The 26,821-nt window shown below is 35.4% G+C and overlaps 1 protein-coding gene across 18 annotated transcripts in view; it reads left to right on the forward strand.

The window, feature by feature from the left end:
• Positions 1-26,821, forward strand: part of PARD3 (par-3 family cell polarity regulator) — a 612,084-nt gene that overhangs the window by 402,621 nt on the left and 182,642 nt on the right. For 9 of the 18 annotated variants that reach the window (XM_074324693.1, XM_074324707.1, XM_074324694.1 and 6 more), the window contains 4 exons: positions 1,894-2,045; positions 3,096-3,140; positions 8,267-8,494; positions 22,188-22,419. In XM_074324693.1, the coding sequence (XP_074180794.1) occupies positions 1,894-2,045; positions 3,096-3,140; positions 8,267-8,494; positions 22,188-22,419 (657 nt within the window). The remainder of the gene's footprint in view (positions 1-1,893; positions 2,046-3,095; positions 3,141-8,266; positions 8,495-22,187; positions 22,420-26,821) is intronic. The other 9 variants (XM_074324701.1, XM_074324703.1, XM_074324705.1 and 6 more) reach the window with 4 other exon arrangements.

Genomic DNA, 26,821 nt, shown 5'->3' on the forward strand with positions numbered 1-26,821 from the left:
ATGAGGCAACTACCATGTTTGCCCGAAAATAAGAACTAGCCGGACAATCTGCTCTAATGCATCTTTTAGAGCAAAAATTAATATAAGACCTGGTATTATACTATATTATATTATATTATATTATATTATATTATATTATATTATATTATATTATATTATTCCCCCTCTTATATAATAGTAAAATAAGACCAGGTCTTTATTAATTTTTGCTCCAAAAGATGCAGTAGAGCTGATTATCTGGCTAGGTCTTATTTTCAGGGAAACACAGTAATATTCTCTTTATTGAACATTTTAAGACATATAGGCTCAGTACATTTCAGGTCATTTAACCTGATGTCCAAACATTTTCCTTGATGTTTTCCTTTCACCATTTTTGGTTTAGCTCTTCTGTGAGAACCAGTTATATTTTATGCACAGTAAATTGCAGCTAATCTTCTGATGTGTATCCAAACCAGATCACTGTCCTGTTCCCAATATGGAAGGTAATTCTCATAAAGCTGTAAAGGGCTTGAGAAGCTTGCTTCCGTCAGAAGTACAAGGAAACCTGTCATAAACAGCTGACATCCCATGTTTCCCTGAAAATAAGCCCTAGCCAAACCATCGGCTCTAATGCGTTTCTGGAGCAAAACTTAATATAAGACCCGGTCTTATTTTACTATAATATAAGACCTGGTCTAATAATATAATATAATATATACTATAATATATAATAGAATAGAATAGAATACTGGGTCTTATATTAATTTTTGCTCCAAAAGACGCATTAGAGCTGATTGTCCAGCTAGGTCTGATTTTGGGGGAAACGAGAGTGGAAGTAGCTCCCTCACATTCTAGTAGGTTTAATTAGCTGTGGAGGGACGTTCTCCTATCTGGCCAGATAGATAAGGTGGCACGGTGAGGATAGAAGAGAGCTATTTATTATCTCAATGTGCCTACCACAGAGAAAAATAATTTTCATTGTATGGACGTGCTCAGAACATCTGGTAGTGCTTTTTAAAGTGTTCACTGGATTTTACAAATAGGCATGACTTTGTGTCATCCCCTGCCATTTCTGTTGGGAAAACACTTCCAGCTGTATCCTGTTACCAATGATTTGCCATATGCTTCATCCTCTCTACTTGAGTTACTGTTGGTGTCACCAAATCAAATGTCATCTCGTCTCAGTCATATTTTTCCTGACTCCCTCAAAACCATTCTGTCATCTCTGCATCCACAGCTTCTGTTATATACTTCTGGTTTTCCTAGGAATTTGTAGAGAACAGAGATCTTTTCCTAGTTATTCTTTTGACTTTGGTACCCAGCACCATACCTTAGTCAGAATAGATTGTAATAAAGATGTGTTAAGTTCGTCTTCTCATTGATTAATATTAGAGAGAAACTAAATCTTTATGAAACTAGATGTTGTAAAGGTGGATTGTTCTTTTCTGAAACACAAGATAAAGGGTGTATAAGAAAACTAGAACATACCCTTTTTAAAACTTCTATTGGATTTCAAGTCATAGAGTCACTTATTTGCTGCCAATATTAATATTAATATATGAAAGTTTTCCTCAAGCATTCAATCACTCCAATGTCTGAAATATATAAGGTTTATTTTTGAGTATCACTTAGAAATAATGAAATATTGTCAAATAGAATAAGGAAACTGTGAGAGGGAAATAGAGGAGGAGAGAACTCACATGGAGAAAGAATTACTAAATGTAAATATTGTATTTTCCCATTACTTCCTGTGTACAGCCAGTTTTTCTTAATGAATTATATTTGTATTATTTAGTTTAAGTATTTCTGAGGATAGACACACGTTCATCCACACATGTATATATGAACTTCCCTAAATTGGATGTCTTGTAATTTTAGTAAATATTTTTATGTTTATCTTTCTCTTCACACCAGCTCTTTGAGTCCTGATGTTGATCCAGTTCTTGCTTTTCAACGAGAAGGATTTGGACGCCAGAGTATGTCAGAAAAACGCACAAAGCAATTTTCAGATGCCAGTCAATTGGATTTCGTTAAAACACGAAAATCAAAAAGCATGGATTTAGGTAGTGAGTACAATCTCCATGAATCTTTATCTAAATAAGATTTAGATGCTTTCAGATTAAAATTGATGGTCCCAAACACATGTCTGTTTACTTTGAGCAAGAGAAAATAAATGTGAACTGTGGCAATTTGGCAAAAATTAGTTTTTCTCTGAGTTTGAGATAACCATATTTCTCATAAGCAGCATGTTTATATAATGTGGAATATGTTACTATATATGTTTTCTGCTAAGAAAAGAAACAAACACATGTTCATATCATGCTATATTCATGTATCTACTTGAAACAATGAAATGTTTAACATTTTGGCTATTGATAAACCAATTTCATTGAAATAATATTTGGTTGGTTGTGGCATTCTTAAACTAAAAGAAAAAGTTTTGGAGTGAAATCATTATCTCAATCCATGTCTAGAATTTGGTTACTTCATGATATCTTTGTTTCATTGCTGTTCTTCAAGGTTTATTTAATAGAAATTCTTATATGTTGGTAATTAAGGCATTTAATGGAAGTAATACTTTGAAAGAATATTTATTGTAGAAAGTATTTGAAGCAGATGAGAGTAGGAAGGTAACCATAATTGTTCAATCAAACACCAATCAGGTAGTGTCTCTTTTTAAATCCAAATACACCAAAACAAACAAACAAACAAACAAATAAAGTAAAACAATCAGATCTATAAACTGATTGATTTTGAAAACCTTTGTTAATCAACTATAACTTATTTATGTTGTTCTCTGGTGGCTGTACTTTCAAGACTAAAAGCATTAATTTATTACATGCATAAAATAAAAATTTGGCGATGCATTGCCTTGCCTAATTATGATATGCTAACAAATAAATAACACACGTGTCTGTGAAATGAAATGACTGGCATATTGCATGGAGACACTGCTTCTCTCCCCCTTTTTTGATTATGAATGTTTGCTTGATGTTTCATATTATTTGCATGAACTATTAAGAATTATCACATAACTGAAGCGATCTGGGAATGGTTAAAGCATGTTGGGCTGTGGGACTAACTGGGCTAACCATTATACATTTACCTTTTAACAGTAGCTGACGAGACTAAACTCAGTACAGTGGATGACCAGAAAGCAGGTAAGAATGGACCGTTAGACTGTTGCCATAGAGACTGTGGTCCAAGGAGCTTATCATAATTATAGAGCTGCCAGTCATAATGCTTGTACACATAAATATTCCAGTCTTGCAGGGATGTTTTCATTGTAGGAAATCAAATTGTACAAGAAAAGAAAAAGTTTTCTGTTAGAAGAAATTTATCAGTGTAGTACATCTAAATCGAAATATAATTTAGTGCTTCAAAAATGCTTAAACAGTCTAGATTTTCTTAATTATATTTGTGTAGGAATGTTTTGTCACAATTGAAAAAAATATCAAAATCCTGAAAACATGATCCCTTGGGTAGACTCTTTTTATAACTTAATTTATTTGATGCCTAGATTAACATCCCAAAAAAGATTCTCCAAGTGGTGACTTTGATTTGAATCGTAATAGCACAAATGTAAATATTTTTCACTGAAGGACAATGTCCAGTAATTGCTATCATTAGTCACTCAGAAAACCTTCATTTTTTTTTGAATGCAAGAATTAGCTTATAGTTACCTAACATTGAATTAGACTGTACAATATAAATGGCTCCTTATCATAACTTTGTGAACCTGTTTTAAAGGGTTTTTGTTTTTTGTTTTTGTTTTGTTTTAACTATTTAGGGCTTGCTTCTAAAATGCTGCCTAAATCATTCCAAAGAAACAATGGATTACATTGAACTGGGGTTTGCATTATAGTCTATTTTACTTACTATATTAGTTTATGAAAATAATGAAAGGAAAGTTTTTATGTGTAATTAAAGGAATGTGCTTTGTACAATTGAGCATTGATAATTTATTACTATTAGGTTGGAATAGTGTTTTAATTATTGTAGATCCAGGATGATGTATTAGTTACACCGCTACCACTAATTAACTTCAATTCACCCTTTTAACCTATGGTAGTAATTAGTTTTATCCTGCTTGAAAAATTTGTATCCCACATACATATGTAAAGATTATTGTGGACATGGTTGAAATTTCCACATTCTGTAGAGTAACAGATCTATTGTAAAAATTACAGACAATCAATCATAGGATTAACCGTAGTACAAAGCAATTAACTCTAGCCTCAGCCCTTACTAAGTAGTTATTTCTCTCATCAAACATAAACTTCATGAAATTTTGAAACAGGGCTAAAGAAAAACATTTTTTTGATAGTTCACATATGTAAACTAGTTATTAGATTTTGGAGTTATTAGTGGTCAGTATTTTTAAAGAAGTAACCAGTGTCCACGTTAATGTTCATAAAAGCCAAATGGAACAGCTGAGGTTAAAGAACATGAATTTATACACTATGCCAATTAGGTAAACTAAGGAAAGTATTTAATTCAACCAACTCATTATTACTAAAAGGAAAAGAACAATTTATGTGATAAAAAAATAATATGGATATACAGATTTTAAATTAAAACATTACATAACTTTATGGTGAGAAGGCAAATTTTATAATCTAATTGAATCATGTGTTTACATGGTGTTTCATCATATTAGATTCTAGATATAAAGAGCATTTTTTTTCTTTGCACTATGTGCAATTTGTTCTACCAGATTAAATTGGAGAAACTTGGGACAAAAATTATTACATAGATGCTAAATTTTCTGTTTTTTTTTTTCTTCTTTCTTCATTTATTTGAATTGTCAAGATAATTATGATTCTACAATTTGGTCCCAAGGTTTTGGGTAGATTCATAAAGGCATTGTAGCGTAGCATAGATCATCTGTCTTGCATAAGCCTTTCATAATGAAATTAGAATTCCATTTCCTTTTGCCCTTGCAAAGCCGTCTTCTACTTTTTTTCTCAGTGAGAGGGTTATTAGCAGGTAGGAGTAGACAAATAGACCTAGGAAAAATAGTCTGATTATGATTTCCCTTTTATTCCTGGGTTTAGGGATATTATGTAGTATTTTGGGGTAACTACTTTCTGAAAGAAAAGAGAAAACAGGAATAAAAGAGAAGTGGGTTTGTAATGGTTTAATCCTTGAATATAAGAAATAAACAAAATATCCTAATGACTTAAAAGATTTATATAAGAGCTTTAAAATGTCATTTTAAAATTTAAAGACATTGATATTTTTGTGTGTAAAGTTAATCTTTTGCCCATACTTTAGTAGAGAAACAAATTTTCTATTTTCATTGCTAGTAAATGTTGAGTTTTTAGTATTAGGATCTCAGTAACGCTCATACAGAAATCTTAAAATGTTACTTAATAAAACCTTTGTTTAAGTTTTTTTTGACAAGTGTAGTACTTAAATGTATGATAACCATGCTCCAAATCAAGAGTAAGAAAACTTTCTGTAAAAGACCAGATAGTAAATATTTACGTCGGCCTTGGCGACCAGTCTCTGTAACAGTTACTTAATTCTGATGTAGTTTGAAAGCAGCCATAGAATACTGTGTTTCCCCGAAAATAAGACCTAGCCGGGCAGTCAGCTCTAATGCATCTTTTGGAGCAAAAATTAATGTAAGACCCAGTCTTATTTTATTATAAGACTGGGTCTTATAATATAATATAATTAATATATAATACAATATAATATAATACAATATAATTTGATACCGGGTATCATATAATATAATAGTATAAGACCTGTCTTATATTAATTTTTGCTCCAGAAGACGCCTTAGAGCTGATTGTCCGGCTAGGTCTTATTTTCGGGGAAACACAGTATATATAAACAAATCGGCATGGCTGTGTTCCAGAAGAATTTTTCATATTTAGCCCATGGTATGCTGATCCCTGTTACAGATTCACAAGTTGTAGATGTTGACTTTTTGTATAACATTTTATTATGAAAATTTTCAACCATATATAGAGACGATAGTTTATATACCCAATGACTACCCATATACCTAATACTCACCATTGATACTTATCAATATTTTGACAAAATGTTATTCTACAGAATTACGAATTTAGAAAAAAATAATAGGTAAACTCTGAATTACACTTACAAAATATCTATTGCTTACTTAGTTATACTTTCATCATTGTTTATCTTCCCAGATTAGTCTGCTTATGTATTTTAATAAATACATATATTTATATACACATGTACACTTATATATACATATAAACTTATATACATTTATATATGTATACATTTATTTTAATAGTCGTGCTATTTCTGAAATTCATTATTAAAGTTTTTAGTTCTCTGAGTACATTATGCCAAATCTCAGCTAATTTTTCATAAAGAAAAGATTAATATACATCAATGATGTTTTTATAATTTTTACTGGACGCATGAAATTTTTATTCACGAGAGAGATCAAATAAATGTACACACATACATACATATATACATACACATCCTTCGTGAACCTAAGAAAGCACCAAGTATTTGTCTTATAAATGTTTATAGAACACAAATGCAGCTAGTGAGTTATGAAAACTGATAAGAGATTATATATTCAGAAGAAAATCTTCCCAATTAATTCTAGGGCATATAAAGGTAGATGTCTGTGCCCAGGATGATTTTTAGTTCCTAGATTTCTTACTTTTTGTTCAATTCTTTGGAACAAAATTCATTTTCCTTCCTATGACATGACTCTTATGGGTATTTAAAACATGAACTTGTCAAAAGTTATAGCGCTATCAAGAGAAAAAGTAAGGTTGGTCATCCTAGAGAGATAGTTTATATGATTTTTTTGTCATAAAATAATCAAATGTATACACAACTGCATTGAGAAAGTTAAATAAATCATCTTTTTCTCCCAAGCACAATAATTTATGGAAAATTATTTCTTCATTAGAATCATCTGTCTGCTTTTCTGCCTGTTACATTTTTAATGTATTTATTCTAACTTAAAACTGCTACCCCACTGTGATAATTAAGTGAAAGATGTAATGTAAATAAATCTTAAAAAGGTAATTTTTCTTTTGACTTTCTCAATTTAATTTTTATTGTTTTACACTCAGCCATAGTCATAACTATGGGTCTTCTAGGTGATAATATGCCAAAGCTACTCCTTAATTATTGATCGATATGTGGGCCGATGACCTCACATAGAGATAATTTATGTAGTCTCTCCTACCCTCTCATTTTTTTGCACCTGTCTTTTTAACAGTGTAAGAGAAGAACTAGTTCTATACCCTGGATTGTCCAAGTGGTAGTGTGGAGCTGGTATTTCAGTCATCTAGAAGCTAGATTTGTCTACCTTTGAGTCCCAGGTCAGGCAGTAGTAGATGAGACTGCCTTACTTGGTTAAAGAAATCTGTTTGAATTGCCCTCTAAAGCTTGGTGCTGGTGGCATTATCTTAGGCTTTCCTGCCCGAGATCCTCAAGAAATAGAGCCCAATTTTCAATTCCCTGAATCCTCCCCTGCAATCTTACTGAAATGTTTTTGATAATTGTTAAGCCTTCTTCCTTCTGTTCATCACTTGTTTCTCAAGCAGACACTATTCCCAAGCCTGGAGGTGTAAGTCCTCATATCAACTCTATTTAGTTTCTCCTCCTTTACTTCTCTCTAGAGAGAGCCCATATGTAATTTGTTTCTGTGCAAAGCTTTCCATAGAATGTTAATGTTGCCCAGAATTAGATTTCTGTCTGGTGTCAGGGTGCCCTAATGGTATTGGTGACATGTAGTCTTTTGTGCTCTCTTTACTTACGAGTTGTGTGAATCTGCACTATAACAAGGAAGAGACTTGATGAAGCTCATTGATATGAAACTTTAACTGCTGTTGTAAATAATTTTAAACTGTCAAAACTCATTTCAGTTAAGAAGATACTCTTGGTTGCTTACCTTACCCTTCTTATCATTTCTGCTCTTCAAGTGAGCTTCTGGGTTATTCTGGTTCTTTTAGATTATTTACATAATTTGGAGCAAATGATTTGGCAAAAATTTCCTCTGTTGAGCTAAAAATGGAAACTAGTAACTTAGAAGTTTTCCTAATGAAAATAGGGAAAATAGACAAAATTTAATATATGGTTGTGAAAAATAAAAATTAGTCACTATTACTTTATTGACTTTTTATACCTTTTCCATCCACATTTTAGAACTCCTCATTGAATGAATTATTTGTTTATGTCTCTGATGTTTTCCACAATTCGTAGGTGTTCAGGAACATAATTTGCACCACTAATTGCAACTAACATTTTGTTTTTGTAAACCTCCAAGGTTCCCCCAGCAGAGATGTGGGACCTTCCCTGGGTCTGAAGAAGTCAAGTTCGTTAGAGAGTCTGCAGACAGCAGTCGCTGAGGTGACTTTGAATGGGGACATTCCTTTCCATCGCCCACGACCACGGATAATCAGAGGAAGGGGATGCAATGAGAGCTTCAGAGCTGCCATTGACAAGTCTTACGATAAACCCACAGTAGATGATGATGATGAAGGCATGGAAACATGTAAGTTTTTAATGTCTAAAAGAAAACAATGACAAATAGCTCTGTAAAGCAGCAGTTCTTAGAGTGTGCTCCAGGGAACCCGGGGGTTCCAAGTATCTGTCACGGGGATCTATGAAGTCTAAACTATTTTCATAATAATAATAATAAGATGTTACTTACCTTTTTATTCTCATTCTCTCACAAGTTTATAGTGGGGTTTTCTAGAGGCAACATGTCATGTGATAGTGCAATAGATTGATTGAATGCAAAGCAGGTAGAAGAATCTGTCTTTTTAGCCAGGTGGTAACGTGATTTGCTACCATATAAAACAGTGCCATTGTTCTCACTAATTGTTTTTGGAAAATACAGTTATTTTTTGTAGTAATATAATTTCTGTTAACATGAAATTAGTTTTTTATGAAGTAGTTAATTTTAAACTTTCTCAGTATTAATTCAGTAAATTTTAATAAATACAGAGGGTGGCAAAAAAAGTATACAAGTGGACATTTTGGTCAATGTTGCTCAAGCAGTAGTTCACCGTAATCAGAACTATCTGGACACTGATGGTAACCACTTTGAGCACCTCTTGTAATTGTAGAAGTCAAACATAACTTGTATTCATCCTTTATTTTTAGTACATATTCTTACAATTTTAATAGTTTTTTTCCTTTCTTAAAATGTATATACATTTTTTTGGCACCCTCTGTATAATACACATAACGTTTTTGAGATTTAATGATTTTATTAAAGGTATCCTGAGACCAACATGTTTGAAAACCACTGTTGTATAGTACATCTGTGTGATGTCTGCAATGACTATATGTAATACATAATTTTGAAAATGTTTTGTTTTTATGAATTAATCTTGCTTTCCTTGAACTGAGCTAGCAAGATACGTTTGAGTGTGTGTGTATTTCCAAATTGCAAAATATTATAAGTCAAGGTAATTGAAAGTCAAAGGTTAATATGAATGAGCAATGTGTTTTCCATAGTATATTGAGAAAAAAAATTGACATTTATAAATATGTACAAATATATGCTTAAGGGAGTTATCCAACATTTATGGTATAAATATAACCTTTCAATTTAAAAATGAGGAAAAAGTAGTCTACTTAGAAGAGAAAGGACTTAGGAGTTCTAACAGTAAAAAGTGTTGATTAGCTTATATTGTTCATAACTACTAATTTACATTGTAGTTTTTTAACTTCAACTGTGACCTTTCCCATCTAATCATTGTAAGAAAATTTGGAGACACCACCACTTGAAGTTAAAGCAAAGACCAGAGATAATTTAAGTGGATCATAAATTATTTGCAATTTACCTCTTGGGAAGACCGCTTCTCACCCATACCTAAGGAAAATTGTGGTGGGGAAGAAGAGTTGTAAATAAAAATCATATTCTGAGGAGATTAAAGCAAAGTTATGTAATTTTTGCCCATCGCATATAATGTTTGGGAAAGTGAATATTGCTGCCCTAATATAACATGTAAAGCAAAACGCAGGGGGAAGATTGCTACACCTCCTCCCCCTCCCAGTTCTCCGTCTAAATCTGGACAGTTTTTTCACTGCATCCAGCCAGTGATTTCAAATATATGCAGCCTCTTCTTGCCAGATGAAGAACATATTTCCTGTTTTTGCTGCCAAGCCTGGTCTCCAACATCCTGAGTCATATGAGCTTTCAACCCTCGTGAGTTTTCTCCCATTGTATCCATGGTTCCTTGCCATCCTAACCAATATGACTTGTGCAACCTCCTTGGGTAGGAACCCTGTCACTCACGGGTGTTGCCTCTGTCTGTCCTGATTGTGTATTTAATAAGAGACATAGTGCTGCGGCCCTCAGTGTTTTTGTAAGCATCTACAATTTATGATGCTTCTGAACCTTTTTCTTGTTCTTGTAAAATATTTAAATTCCCTTATGAAATGCAGTTTTTTCACATATGTTACTCATTTCAAATGCAACAAGGGAGGTGATCCTTGTCAGTAAAGGGCACGTTCTTAATTCTATAGGGACAGCCTCCAGAGTTGCCCAGTTTAGATGTGAACATCTAAATGTGTTCCTATAGAAGCTTAGTGTCCTTTTTAAATTGGAAATAACAGATTTGAGTATATTAAAACTTATTCATCCAACTATTAAGATAAAAACAAAACAACTAAATAGACAGATTGCAATTTCTGAACTAAAAGTAAAGTTCTGGACAGGATCCAGCAATGGCACTTGTGACACGAGCACCTACAACCACCAAGTGCTGTGTTTTCCAAAGTCCTGATTTTATTTTATTTTTTTCAGACCAGTCTTCTAACTTTGGATATAACAAAAGAAAGGCAACTATTGCACATTTCAAATTTTTGCAATTTGTTGAAATTGAATTAATAAGTGGAGCAAACAGTGAATTGGAATTTAGACGATTTACATCCTAGTCCGTATTCTTCTAACCATTGTGGGATTTTAGTCAAACCACTTAAAATCCTCGAGCTTTAATGTCTTCATTTGTAAAAGTGAAGATTTGGACAACTAGGTCATTGATTTTCAGATTGTGTGTGGTGACGTCTGGTCAGGAAGGGTCCCTCAGAGGTTTGGGGGTAATCAGGAAGCAAATAGGGGCTGAACAAGTGGGATTCTGCAAAGGCCAGTAGCTTCCCTCTTCCCCCTGCTGTCAGCACTTCTCTGCCTTAACAGTTGTGGGTGTTAAAATCACTTTTAATATGTTGTGGTTCTTTGTAAGGTTTAATTTTTAAAAAAGGGTAGTTTGCTGTTATTCACAAAATGTTTGAAAAGCTCCGGTTCTATTAGATGGTTTCTGAGGTCCCTTCTAGTTTTCACATATGATTCTGTGTGCGCCTGTTCAGTTACCTACCTAATTTCTGCCTGCTACCCTCTCTCACCTCTGTCAGGTCCACAAAGGAAGACGCCACCATGTCTGTTTTATTCCTACAGAACCAAGCCCAGGGCTTGGCAAATCATAGGATTCAATTTATATCAACCATTGAGCTCCTGCATGACACATACTATTGTGTGCCTGAGAGAGAGGGCGAGAGTGGAGGGGAGAGAGAAGGTGAGACAGGGAGAGAGAGACACTTTCAGTATGCAATAAGCAGGATGGTTGTGACATTTTTCTGTTCCGGTTTGCGTCCCACACTGGACCTGCATGCACAAGACCTCCATACCTCAGCAAACTCTTTGTTTTTCTAAATATAGATATAGATAGATAGATAGATAGACATAGAGATAGATAGACATAGAGATAGATATATCTTTGTATCTCTCAAGGCCTGTGTTACTGCTCGTGGTCATTAGACTGTCACCATAATATGTGTCTAGAGACAAAAAAGTGTTTTATGGCTCCAGGCATGAGCTAGAAGGTGGCCCAGTTGGCTCTTCCTTTAGTTTCCTCAGTGCCATCTTTTGCAGGGTCTGGCTTGTGGGTTTTCGTGACATGGTCTGCACACTTCCTGTCACTGTGCCTTCGCAGAATCTGCGTTCTTGTTTCTGGTTGTGCTCCTCAATCCTCCTCTTTGCAGCACCATCCCTTGTTGTGTGCCAGCATCCCGCCATTGTCTGTGCTCTGTGTGACTCTGTGGCAGAGGGCGCTTTCCTGTGCTGTGGTATGACTCAGCTACAGCTTCCTGTGGCAATGGAAATGCTGGATGATGATTGAACGTGGCTCTGAGAAGAGGACCACTGTCTCAGCAGACCATTTTTTTGTTATCCAGGACATCCTGTAAGGATGTAGTCAGTGTACCCTAGAAACTGGGATGGGGAGGGGGCTATTGTTGAAAAGCTGCATAAAGCGGGAGCCAGTGTCTGTTGGCAAGGACAGAGAGTTACCTGTTTTCTCCTGTCACTGAGCCCTTTTCCTCCTTACAAGTAAGACACTTAGGCATGGGCGCGGTTGATTGTGCTTGTCACTTGAGTTGAGTACCTCCCCAGTGGCTCTATTTCATGGCTCTGAACAGGCTTTCCTCTTCTCAGCAGTGTTGAAATCATGGCATTGGCACAACACTGGGGGCCAAGAGACTGGGGCAGGATCCATGTGGTATCTGGTATCTGTCATCTTCTGTAACACTTACGTTCTTCCTGTGGAGATGGCAGAAGCCAGCGTTTTTGTCTCTCATTTAATCCATCTGGCTTCTCCATGTTGTGTGTCTGTCTGGATCAAGATGGAGCTTTGTACTCTGGGACCCATTATCTCTGAGGCCCTACCTGTGTTTGACAGGTCAAGGCATCTACAATCTGCTCCCTCTTCTATGCAAATTCCATGCCCTGCCTGGCTCTCAGCAAGTAGCTTTTATATCCCCCATCATAAATCAGTTTTCGTTGCTACCAAGAAAATGCATGCAATAACATTTCTTTGTTTTCTTTTTGAAAAATATATAGTTCCTTTTTTTTTTCTCTCAGTTGAACAGTTGCTAAACTGTAAGTAAGCCTTACTATCAATTAAGTAACAACGTTTTGTTGGGGTCACGGAAGTGAAATCCAGCAAAACCAAATACTAGTCTATTAATTGCACCTATTGATTTTAAGATATATCTAGTTTCGAATTTTAAATGTGGAAACCTGTATGCCTTGAAAACAGACAAATTGTTTTTGAGTGGCTTGCCTACTTTTTTATAGTACTTTCATTAGGAGATAAGAAAAAAAGCATTCTCTACAATATGCATCACTTAGGTTAGCAGTATGAGATTGGAAGAAACTAAATTTACGTTAGTAAATCAGTTAATCTGAGAGCTTCCAAGGGAATTATTCTTTGTTTTATTAGCTACAAAATAGCATATTGCATTTAATATCTCAGATTTTCTACTTTCAGCATTCTGCACAGTTCTAGCCACCTTCTGTTACTACCTATTTGAGTAAAAATAATGTAAGCTAAGTCTAATTTTATCTTACGTAGAACCCTTAGATTATAGTAAATATGTGAAAGAATTCAGAACATGGGTTTCAAAGTCAAAGAACTTTGTAAAAGATTTCCTATTTGGTTACTATTTTGATGAACAATTGGATATTCATCTATAAAAATATTCTTTTTCCTGAAATGCTAGGAATAAGAGTAACCTGCCCTAGTCTTTTTATACTAATTTGTATACTTAAATATCACCTGCAGTTTAAAAACAAAAAAAAGGAGCTTTGGTTGATTTTAGGAGGTTTCTGAATGCAGTATGTGTGTAAGCGTGTAAAGTAGCTGGAGCTGCTCCATACATTCCTTTTGCTACATGAAAAGTGAGGCCCAAAGAGCAACGAAAAGTCACATCTGAAGTATTTGAATTATAAACTCCTCATTTTAACCATTTTCTTAATAAGAAAAAGCATTTAAATAGTTGCCCAAGATCATACTTAGGAACTGAATCATAGAATGCATACCTTGTGAGTATCAGTCCTGTGATTTTTCTAGAACTTTAAACTTCCAAAGGGAAAAGCCCCTTACACTAAAACCACTTTAAATTACTTGTGTATTAATGAGTTGTGGCACTTAAAATCTGATACTGGGAAGCAGTATAAACTGACACTGAGAAGCAGCATAGTTAGGGGCCACTGTAGTGCACAGGTCCCCACTCAGCCCCTGTGGTATCAGAGTGAAGAGGGAGGTAGGAAGAGAAGGTTCTAGGAAGAGGTGTTGGCTGAGGTGAGTGCAGGTGCCTGAGTGGTCTTCGGTGGGGGTGCGTAAGGAACATACGAAACATGTGGAATGCGGATCATCTCTGGACTGCCGTACTTCTATTAGGTTGATGTGTGGTGTGCTGGTGAAAACACAGCGAGGAATGAGATTTAAGATGTATGCAGAGAATAGATCACTGACAGCCTAGTTTAAATTACTTGTATTTTACGCTAAGGACTTTAAGAGCATTTGAAGAATTTCAAGTAAAAGAATATGATTGTTGGGGGCCCTGGGATACAGGATGGGTTATCAAGGATGGGATGTAAGTAGCAGTGTTGGTGGCAAGAAGATCAGTTACATGATAGTATGCAATAATCCAGGTGAATAATGATGCTTGGCAATGCCAGGGGACAGGAAGAAAGTGCATTTATACGCGTAGCCTCTCACATGCAAAGACAGATGATGATGGGATTTTTCTCATTAGCACTTCCAGGCTCAGAAACTTAGAATCATCAACTCACTGTGTAATCACTCCATTACCAGGCTTTCTTAATCCCCCCCACCCCCCCCCCGAAATCTCCTAATTTCACTCCTTCTATCCCATTTAGTCCAAATCCTTATTATTTAATATCTGAGGTTATTGTCACGACCTCCTAACTGGTCTTACTGTCGCTAGCTTTGCTGAGGAAGCTCCCTAATCATGTTCTTGTTCTCACAGCCCTCTCCCCGCTCCCACCAGCTTCCTCTCCCAGACCATGCATTCTAGGTGAGGTCTGTCTTTTTACTGCCCCTGAACTTCCCCCACCCTTTTATGTGTACATTACACTGTCATCTTCCTTCTTCACGAAACATTTCTTTAAGCCATCTGGTTTTCTCTAGACTTTCTAAAGCTCTAATAGATTGCATACAGTGTGCCTGAGACTTCTTGTTATAAAGTATTTTTTTAACATCAAGAAATTTTTGTTTGTGCTCCAATATGGATTGTGGAAACTGGGAGTTAGGAACACTGGCTTTTGAGGGGGCAGTCATTTTGAATTATCAATAAATAACAAAATAGAGCATTGCTAGCCATTCACTATTTTATCACATTTGCATGTTTTTGTTGTTATTTATTTTGGTTTTGTTTCTCCACTTAAAAAAGTCATAGCAGTGGCCTGAAACATCTTTCCTTGATGCTGTCAATAATATTTGATACCAAGCTCACTTCTTGATTAAAATAAAAGTTTAGTGGCAATTTCAACATTAGGGTTATGAGTGCTCTCATTTTGATTCCATAACCAGTCCACTCGGTCTGTTGGAAGAAAGCCGTCGGCTTCAATATACATTATCCGCATGGGCTAGAAACAGTAGCCATTGCTGACCATTATTTGAATGTAAAAATCAATTAGACACCAAAAGCAAATCTGCAAGTGTTCAGAAAATTGAGGGTCTGACCCTCATTGTACTTGTTTTGCAGCATTTTCTTGGAAAGAGTGGGATAATGGAGGTGACGTTCTACCAATATCTTCACAAGCATTTTACCTGTTTCATTTGGAGGGAACATTAAAAAGAAGTTTAGAATGTAGAGTAGAAGTGAAGAATGGTGATTTTGGTGTTAAGTGTTAAATTCTTTGGAATAATGATCTTATTATTTTTGTCCTTCCACTCCTTACCCCAACATAAACTGAAGGTTTTTTTCTTTTCTTTTTTTTGCTTTTGTTGTTTTAATGAAATAAATGTACTTTTAGAATAGAGTGTCTTAGGAATCTTTTTGAACTTTCCTCCAGTTGCTGAAACATCTATAATACCACTGATAAACGTCACCTGTTTCTTTCATATCTTTTTCTTCTTCCACGGTCATACTCTTAGTTCTTCATCTTATAAGTCATTATTCCCACCCCACATTTAGTATAAAAGCTTCTTAGTGCTACGTGTTTCATGCCAGTTTTATATGTGTGGTTTCTCTTTTGTAAGTGTTCCAAAAACGCTAAATTTTTCCATTGCCAAGAGCTCATCGTTCTAATGTTAAAAGTCAGAGTCCAGAAAAGCAGATCCTGTTATTCGACACCATCTGTATCACTAGCTGTTCATTTCCTACATCTTTCTTCCTTTTCCAAAGTCAAAATATTCAATTAAAATCAGAAACAAAAATAATATTTATGTCCCCAAACTTCTCAAATTCTACACAGAACTTTGCAATGCCTGGGAGTCCAGTCCTCACTTATTTTTATGACACTGCATTTTACTTAACGTTAATCAATAGAAATCGGTAGCGGTCAGTGGCTTTGCTAAATCTAGTGACATTTTCCATTACTAATGTCTGTTTCAACTTACTCATTTTATTTGTGTTAAGAGGATAGACTCTAATGACCGAGCCTGTGTACAATTATTATGTTTAATCCTTTGTCTTCCAAAGTAAATTATAAGTTACTCAAGAATATTTGTTTCAATCACTAGGTATTTGTAATACTGGAATAATTCTCTATGAATAGGAAGCAATAAAGGATAGTTTTTTCATATGGTTGGCTATTTGTTCAACTATTCTGTCATTCACTCAATCAATATTTAATAACACCTCTTTGGGCTGTCCACAGAGGCGAGTACTTGTTTATGGGTGAATAAGAAGTAATAGTGTCATTTTTCCTTTGTACTCCTCTGTTTATACCTATTGGTCAATTCATTTAATTCTAGTAACAAGTCTATACAAATCCTTTAATTTTAGTAAAACTGTCAGAGTTGCCTCGAATGACATTAATTGCTAAATCTTGTACTTGTGATAAATAGCACTGTACATATTCCACACATGCTCTAAAGTTTGATTTATACAAGGTACTTATTTAGCATGCTTTCAGCTGCGTTTAATAGAAAATCCAACTTAGACCAGCTCAAACATTTAGGAAACACATTGTCCTACATAACTGAGTTCTAGAGTTGGGCAGTTTCAGGGCATTATTGATTCTGTGGCCTACTGGTATTACCAAAGACCCAACATCTTTCTGCTTCTTTAGCTACACTGTCCACAATTAGCTTATCGAGAAGGTAACTGTAGGGCGCAGGCATTTTACTTTCTTGTTCATATCCAACAGGAGGAAGTGCGCCATCTTCCCAAGCATGGAATATGTCCGTTTCGGCTGATGGGGCCACTCTGGGTCTAATAACATTGGACTAATATCAACCAAGTAGGCACCTATAGGTTGGTGTAAATATAATAATGAAATTACCCCTTGGAGCTAGATTGCATTTCTGAACCATATCAGAGTTCCATTAGGAAGAAGAAAAGGGAAATGGATTTTGGATAAGCAGCCAGCAGAGATCAATAGTAGCATTGCTTCTCAATGGGGAAAAAAAAAAGACTAATGACCATGTGCCATGTGACTTAGAGTCAACTTTTGACAATAAAATGTTTGTGATGACTAGAAATATTTATGGCATAAGCTACAGAATTTTGAGTTTCAATTGAAACCTACAGCCATTTTCTCCATTATCATTAACATATAAGTGCCCAATTTTTTCCAAACTTCTTGGTGACCCAGTGCTAACATGATACCTTGCAGAACTGAGTAGCTTAATTTGTAACATGGATTAGAATTTTAATTGAGCTACATTTGCATGTGTTAAAAACATGGTAATTAGGTATGTCTTAATTGCAGAATGACTGCTACATTAAAAAGAAATAAGCAGCTTCATGTTACACCTTTTAAAAAAGAAACTTGAGAGAATCTTTATAGGTAATCACATGGGAAAGTGGCTGATAGTTCAGTGCATAGAGTAGGTTAAAATAGGCATAAATGTTAGGCAAAAATAGAAATTTTTATTTGTTTGGAAGAAGATAATAATCGTTCTTTGTGTAGGCTATCTGCAAAAGGAAAGCAAATAATCTGTAAAGATGAGCAAAATTAAAGAGAAAATGTAAAATTTACATATCATTTAAAATAGTAAATTATCTAAATGTAGGTTTATGATTAGTTCTTACATTGTAATTTACTGTATGAACACAATAGATCAAGCCATTTACTGCTAATATATTACCAGTACTTTTTGTACATGAAAAATTATTTATATGATTTTCTTATTTTATTAGTTTAAGGGAATACAAATGTGTACCTTATTATAAAGCTAGTATTAACTGTACTGTTTTGTTTTAAAACTTGAAAATAACCTGACTAGTATATCAGTGACGTTGGGGTGGGGTATACACACACACACACACACACACACACACAAAGCATGTGTAACCAATTTATTTAGGTTTTTAAAAACCACAGTTATCTTGCATAGGGATATGGTAAATTAAGATATTCTTATTTTTTCCTATCAAATAATTTTAGAGTTTGAAGCATATATAATGTGATACTTTAAAAGAACATCTTATGTTTGTACATATGAAGCCACATATTGCTAAATATTTTTAATTAGTTGGCATTCAAAGGGATTGGTTAAATCAGTACACCCCCAGAAGAATTTCTGTGGTAATGTATTATCTAAATTAGAACGTTCAAAATAAGTGTAAAGAATCTCAAATATGCATGTATCATCTTAAATAGTCCACTTGCTTGGGGCCGGAATCTGAGCTAAGATTTTTTATTTTATAAAATGAGATTACAAAACGCAAAGTTAATAAATGATTTAATACTGATTTTCTCTGTTTCACCCAATGTAGAAAATAATTTGTATTACATACTCCAGAAAATTATTGTGACTATGAAAAGAATTGGCAACAAATGTGACTTCAGCATATAGTTAGTTGTGAAGGCTCTGCCTTTATCCTGTTACCGAGCCAAGAGCAGACATATGCCCCTTGCACTTCTGCCAAAACTGTTAGGCAGAAAACTAGCAGAATTGCTACTGATACTTCCATTCATGATTTATGATAATGGTTGCTGTGGAAGACTAAGTCATTTACATTTATTGGGCTCGCTTTTTGTTTATAGTTTTCAGACATTTGGAGAGGGTTGTAAAATCCATTAGATGATACATATAGTACTAACAATAATAACATAAAAATATACTAGACACTGATAAGTAAACCAAGTACAGGTGACCTTGAACACCACAGGTTTGAACTGCACAAGTCCACTTATACGAGGATATGTTTCAGTAAATAAACACAGTCCTATAAGTGTATTTTCTCTCATGATTTTCTTAATGACATTTTCTTTAGCTTATTTTATTGTAATAATACAGTATATAATACATATAGTATACAAAATATGTGTTAATTGGCAGTTTATGTTCATTGGTAAGGCTTTCAGTTAACAGTAGGCTATTAGTAGTTCAGTTTTGGGGAAGTTAAGTTATATGCGGATTTTCAAGTGTGTGGGGATCGGTGCCTTTAACCTCCACGTTGTTCAAGGATTAACTAATTGTACAATGGGCCTTCCTAGTGTTACTGTAGTTGGTGTGTGGCTAGTTTTGTCAGGCTTGATTAGAGGAGAGGAGGCATTGTTCTGAAGCTAGAGGAATGGTGATACCCAGAGATTGAACAAACGCTTGTTTGGTCGGTATGCAGTCGTGAGTCAGCAGTCCTTCATTTAAACAATCATTGATGAGCAGCTGCTGTCTACCTGGCATTCCTCAATTTATAAGCTTAGAGAATGGGAGACAAACATGTAATCATGTCACATGAGAAGTACAATAATAAAAGTTTGTACAAAGATTTATGGGAATATAGACAAAAGGAGTTTTGCATGTTGGGAATGTTAGAAAATCTAGTAGCATCCATCTATTTACCGTAAGTATACCAACAGACCTAGGTTGGTAGGTCCTGAGAACTTTTGAGAACTGTTTTATAATGATTTGGTCGACTATCTCAAAGTTGAGGCCACACCTATTTCCCAAAGGGTTGAAGCAGTGGTTGGCAATCAGATAAAGGACAGTCGTGTTAAGGGTGTTGACAAGATGCTGCAACCCTGCTACAGCTACATTTACATTCTCTTGGGGGTTGAGGGGGGCTCTCATTTGAAAGGCTTCATATAATTAGCAAGCTCCCGGGACAATAGGCCAGGATATTCTTTCTCTGGTCTGTGTAAACCACAAAAAAAGGGCAGGCGTAGCATTTATTTGCCAGGCTACAAATTTTCACTAGCCATGCCTATCTGAAACTTGTAACTGGCTACTTCTAACAAGCCTGTACAATTCCTATTTACAGATTAATTGACAGAGAGGAAAAGAAGCAAAATGTTAAAAATCTACCACGTCCCCTGGAGGAGGAAGGTAGCTCACAATTAGATAACCAAGTACAGAGGGAGGTTAGCCTTTCTCAAGTTGTGTCTCTGGTTCTTAGCCTGTCCTAGACTCACTTCACATTGGACCTAGCTTTTAGAGTGATGTCATTCATCTGAGCCACAAGTCACGGCGCGAAATGACTGCGCAGGATTGACAACAGGGTTCTGAAATCCATTACTGACTGCTGGACTTATCTTCTGGGCAGACTGTGTAGTGACTGGATGGTAGATTACTGAAATCCCTGCTGTGTGAAGTGTGGAATCGAACATTCACAGAGTTGACCAAAGAAACGCATGCAGGTCTTGCTAAGTACAACTGTACAAGGATATAATAGTAAAAAGAACCCCAGACTGGGAGTGTGCTGGCCCCAAACCTTTTGTTTCCTCAGCAGGTAATGGAAAAAGTTGGTCTAAATGACCTCCACAGTACCTTCAGGATTTAGATGTGGTAATATTTTTACTCTTTGGCCAGACCTAGGGTATGATCTGCTGAGATGGGAAAAGTGTTGGCTCATGTTTTCAACCAGATGTTTCAACAAAAGAATTCTACACCTTTTTTTGAGTATTATGGTAAATACCTGGTGTTGTTTTAAAAAACTGTATTACTTGGATGTAGTCATGTCAACATTTGATAGTCTCTTCTCAGATGTGGGAGGGTTTAGTATCAGAACACTAAGATACTGAGATTGTTTTGACTCGTCTTATTATACTTTTGATATTGTGTATTGCTAACTTAGGTTCCCCTTACTGATAGAGAAGCAAGACTGAATTTAACTGAAAGACGTATTAACTTGATTTAGAGGTCAGTTCTTTTTGAAAGATTGGGAAGAAGTCTAACTGTTCTATTTGGTTCTGTATTTGAAGAAAACCTAAAAAGTACTGATTCATACTTTATTTGTTGATGCAGGAAAAAGAAAAAAAATGACCTCAGAATTAAATGGGTAACTCGAAGACTCAGTAAATCTTACTATATTTGGAAGTAAAACCTTAGACAATTAATCTCATAAAAGATTTATGAGAATGGCTGTTAATATGTACATCTATTTCTTCCTAGTTAATATAGAAATTCTTAAAGTTCTTTTGGTAGGTGGAAACCCGCTTTAATTACTTGTCATTCTTTCGAATGCAAACAGTTTGGGGTATTGAATTGCCATTGGACCATATACCTATGAAATGTGGTTCAAAGGATGGAATACTGTTATTACTAAGTAGAGCTTTTATCTGCAAAGTTCAGCAGAGTGTAAGGTTATTGAATCACACATTTTCATAGCTCTATCCACCTCTATTCACCTGCATTGTGTAGACTGCCATGCAAAATTGTTTAGGATTAGAACATATAGTACCATTGACTTACAATGTTGGTCAAATGACAGTATAAAAAGAAGCTGCAGAGGCTACGAAGGTCCAGTCTTAAGTGTGCCGAAATCACAAACAGACATATTTAGGAGCCTGAGGAAGCAAGCCATTGTGCCTACTAGTGAATGGCGTAGTCGAACCCATTAATGAGGGGCCAGGGTGGATCCACTTCATCCTTACTCAAGAGCAGAGGAGGCACTTGGGGAGGGGCTACTTGTTTTCTTTTCCTTTTGCAAATAAAGTAAATAGGACCCTTATTGGTCTGTGCTGTGTGATGAGGGCCAGCTAGTCCCTGCAGCAATACATGCTCTGTCTCAAGGAGGGTATGACCCTGAGTGAGCACCTGGCTGGGAAGCGGCTGCTCTCTGACTATTGTAATCACCCACATCACATAGTATGTTCTCATTCTGCTCAAAAGCAAACAGCATTGCAACCCATGTTATGGCAGAGACATAAAGTAGAAAATGTAGGAAAATGAAATCCTCACATATGTTTTAGCTTCTTTCCTTTTGTACTTTTGGTTCACTGTATTCCTTATCTTTTTTTATTTTTTCCCCCCTTTTAGTGGAAGAAGACACAGAAGAAAGTTCAAGATCGGGGAGAGAGTCTGTGTCCACAGCCAGTGACCAGCCTTCACATTCTCTGGAGAGACAAATGAATGGAAACCAAGAGAAAGGCGATAAGACTGATAGGAGAAAGGATAAAACTGGAAAAGAGAAGAAGAAAGATAGAGATAAGGAAAAGGATAAAATGAAAGCCAAGAAGGGAATGCTGAAGGGTTTGGGAGACATGTTCAGGTAAGTCTTTGCCACCCCAAACCAGATCATCCCACAACGTATGTGTGAGATTAATAAATACTGAAAGCACAGATTTGAAAACATTATTTGAGGTCAGCCAAAATCCTTTCTAATTTCTAGCCTCAGTTATTGCATTTTTACTCTTTAGGATTTCACTTTCATTATTTCAGACCATTTTAGCCTTAAAGATGATACCTTGCCAACCACGGAAATGCTGTGCTTGAGGAAGGAGGGGCAAGTCTGTATCTTAGGCCTGAGAGTAACAGCCCCATTGAGACAAAGGGCTATTAAAGCAGTGTTTGTTCTTTTATGAATGTGAACAATGGTTCATTATTTAAATTTAACATAGAGCTCAAGTTGGTGGTAGCATTTAAAGGTTCATTAAAAACAAGACTAATAAAAAAATGTTGCAAATAGGGCTTCAATTAAGCTGTGTTGATTAATTTAATACTTATTACTTCGGTCTGTAAAGATTTCATTAAATGTAGTCTCTGGCTGTTTCCTGACAGCAGTTTTTGTGTCCCTAAATTATACTCTAAGATTACTTAGCATATCATTTTTTACAAATCATTGCTACACAATAAAAGTGACAAGTTGCTCAGAAGTTGCACTGAAACTCCCACATAAATGTTCTTAGATAGGTGATTTATAATATTCAGGTATTTAATGGGAAATATAAAGATTACTCGATTGTTCCATAAATTAAACCCCTAAACATATCAAGATGATGGTTTAAATTTGAAAACATACAGCATAGCCACTTGACTCTTCAAAAAGTAGTTATCCTGCATTATGAATACCTTCTTTTTAACTTTTATAATTGTAAAATGTGAATGAGCTTTTATTTTCGTAGAATTTCTTGATTGATGGTGCTGAGGTTGACCTCAATAACTCAGGGAGTTACAGATAAGCCAGACCGGTGAAGTTGAGGACTCAGGGCCCAGCTTTCAGGCTACATAGCACAACAGATGTGTTCTGTAGATGTCTGATTAAGTCAAGTGCATGGAAGAAGTAAACTATAGATTGGAGAAAACACAAAGTCTGGCCTATTAGCAGTGTCAACTTTAATTTAAATACAACTGGATTTCCATTTCCAGTGCTTCAGAACATCGGGATTTCCATAGTTTTACATTAGAGTTTTTCTTGTTTATATGCTGACCTTCTGAATGCCTTTTCAGTCGGATCATCTTTCTTCATTATATTTCATGTCCAAGATCACTTACGGGGTGAAATTGCTCTAATTGCCACTTTATTTCAGTTTCTGTGTTAGCCAGGGGGCTTTTCATTCCGTATATGCAAACTGACAGCTCATAAACTGGCACCTATATAACATACAGAAATAAGGTTGTTGCCATCAATTAAAATTTGAGGAATTTGTGCAATTGTCTTCTTTAAATTAGAGAATATGAAAAGGGAGAAAGCCTCCCTTGAGACTTATGCATCCGACTTGGAGCCCAGTCTCATTTCCAGGGTTTCTCCTGAAGTCTTATTGAAAGCTGATGGCTTGTTAGTTTTCATTCATTAGTCAGCATTTATCTGATAGATACAGTGCTCTGTTCTTCTCATGGAATAGAAAATAAGCAAACTTTCAGTTTGTTTATAAATTATTTTAATTGTAAATTATTTTTTCTGTAACGTGGAATTCCAGAATGAGATCTTATGATCAAATTTTCTTTTGGGGGCCAGAGGAGTGGAGAGTGTGGAGCCCATTGGGAAATGTATGTTGTTTCAAAGGGAGTCTGAATTACAGCCCAACCCACCTCCCTTTTTGGTGAAAGCTCTGTAAAGTACTATATGATGATTTTTTTCTAGATCAAATTCTATAGCTTGTACCCATAACCTATAGGGAAAGCCAGCTTTGTGATGAAGTTGACCTATTTATAACTTCAGAGGCCTGCATATTCTTGAAAATCAGCTTCTATATTTAGGTGCAGGGGCTGAAGGTTTTTTCTGAAAACGAACTTCGTATTCTCTCAGTGTTTAAGAATGGCTAGTAAGAAAATCATAGATATCTACCTTTTCTGGGTATATAGCATATAAATGGTTTGTTAGTCAGCTCACATTGGCTTGTGAAAGCCAATTGTTTAATTTTTAGAAAATTTGCCAACCAGTTATGGTTAAAACATAACCATTACTAACAAATAAGTTCTATAAAATATTCAAAATTCATCACTTTCTAATGATTTTATTACACGTTACTATTTATACCAATTGTGTTGGCATGATATTAATACTGTATATACCACTGTGAAGCTCTCCCAGCTCCACCTTCAGTGACATTATGCTGTGAGCTTAAAATCAGCCCTGTTGTGCGTACATACACCACGGAAGTGTGCGAATTCCACAAAACTGAGCTTTTTCTCTGAGGAGAGCAACACACCATTGTCGGGGAGGAAAAAATAAATGTCCTTCGACTTTTCTAAGATCTTTTGGCTGGACAAATAAATCAAATAAACATGAGATATATTAACGGGAAGATAACCCAATTTATTATATATGTACATATGGGGGTTCCTTAAGAATATGAGACCTGCCATCTTTAACAGTGGGACACAGAGAGGACTTGGATCAAAGGGGCCTTGCTAGGTTTCTCCCTGTCTGTCACACTTAGTTCATCTTAATCTATAGTTTTCTATAATAGCTCCTTCTTGGAGCAGGTCCTCTATCTAAATTTTTCAGGCCAGTAGTGGGAAGATCAAAGGTTCTCTTGAGTCTTTTGTTTCTTAAACATAATCAGCTTAAAATAATCAGTATCTTAAAAAGGGCATACTTTTGTGTGGCAAACTCTGTTTCCCTTTACCACCACATGGAGAATGTAAGTATATCTTAAGCAGAGTTGCAGTATCTTGTCTAGTTCTCTTGATCATGGCTGTCTTCTGTCTGATTGCAAACCAGTGCTTCATCGCTTTGGGAAATGGCTTTGAAGCTTGTCAAATACGGTGGTACCTTGGTTTCTGAACATAATCCATTCCAGAAGACTGTTTGAGTTCTGAAACGTTCGAAAACCGAGGCACCTTTTCCCCATAGAAAATAATGCAAAATGGATTAATCTGTTCCAGACCATTAACATCAACCCCTAAAACTGCAAATTTAGCATGAATTTTACTATCTAATGATACCATAGATCCATAAAATTTATGGTGTTCATAAACTGAAATGTTGGTCAACTGAGACGTTCGAAAACCGAGGTACCACTATACTGCTTCTGGTATTGAGAATAATTTATTAAGCATAAAATAAGCTTTTCTTTTGTTTTACTAATGGCTCTTAATTATTCCTTCATTATTATGCTCCTTAGTATTTGAGAAGATCTTAAAGCATTGTTAGATTTTTCAAAACAACTTTTGAATCTATCTATTTGAGGTTAATAGACTATCAGGTTGATGTTAAAATATAACATAAGGAATATAGTAAGATTTTAAAATTAGTTGCTAACTTTCTCTGTGTTCTTTTAAATAGGATGTGATTTCCTTAGCAGGGTTTGCTTTTAAATAGCTTGATTAAACTATATACATGCATATACATTTCTTAGAACAGTTTATAAGGAGATTCAAATATGGCTGGCCAACGTTGGCCTGAAGTACAAAGAGGGTTGTGTGTGTGTGTGCACATGTGTGTGTATTTCTGTGTGTGTGTGTGTGTGTGTGTGTGTGTGTGATGATTTTGTTTGCTTTTTGGTTCAGATAACAAAGAAAAGGCTAGGGTTAGGGACATGAGCTATTTGGAGTCTAGCTTTCTAAGTATATGAGCCTTTTCTCTTTAGTTGCTTGAGGAAATAATAGTATGTTTTCCTTCAAAGACAGGGTCACAATCCCCCCACCCCCTCAAACCAACAACAACAACAAAAACCCCGCACACTCTGTTCCTACCCCTATAGGGTTCCTGTGATTTTGGGTTAAGTTTGATGAGGGTCAAATAGATGGACCACATTTTAAAAACCCTAACAGAAGAAACCATGACCCATTCAGTAGGTATTTTAATTCAATGGTATATACAAATGATTTGGTATTCTGTTTCACACATTGAATGGTATTTGCAAAAATGATTTAATTATTGATAATCAGCTCTAGGAATGATTGTCATGAGTCTTATGAATCACTCTTTTGTTTATAAATTATGGAGTACATGAAGTGTAAAGTTGCTTTAACGCAAGTTTTAAATCTATAAGGAATCAAATAACAAATGTAAAGTGTATCACGTTTGTATGAATTTCTCCTTGTTCATACAACATCTTTTGCACATAAGGAGATCCTACTGCCTTAATTAAAATGACTTTGTATTTAAGAAACCTACTGTGCTTACTAAACAGGTAAACACGATGTGTTAATGTAATCATTCTGAGTGCAAAGTGCAGAGCAGAGGGAGGGTCTGAAATTTTGACTCTGTATATGTTTGATTCTCA

Source organism: Rhinolophus sinicus, linkage group LG02 (assembly GCF_036562045.2).
Source record: "Rhinolophus sinicus isolate RSC01 linkage group LG02, ASM3656204v1, whole genome shotgun sequence".
Lineage (NCBI taxonomy): Eukaryota > Metazoa > Chordata > Mammalia > Chiroptera > Rhinolophidae > Rhinolophus > Rhinolophus sinicus.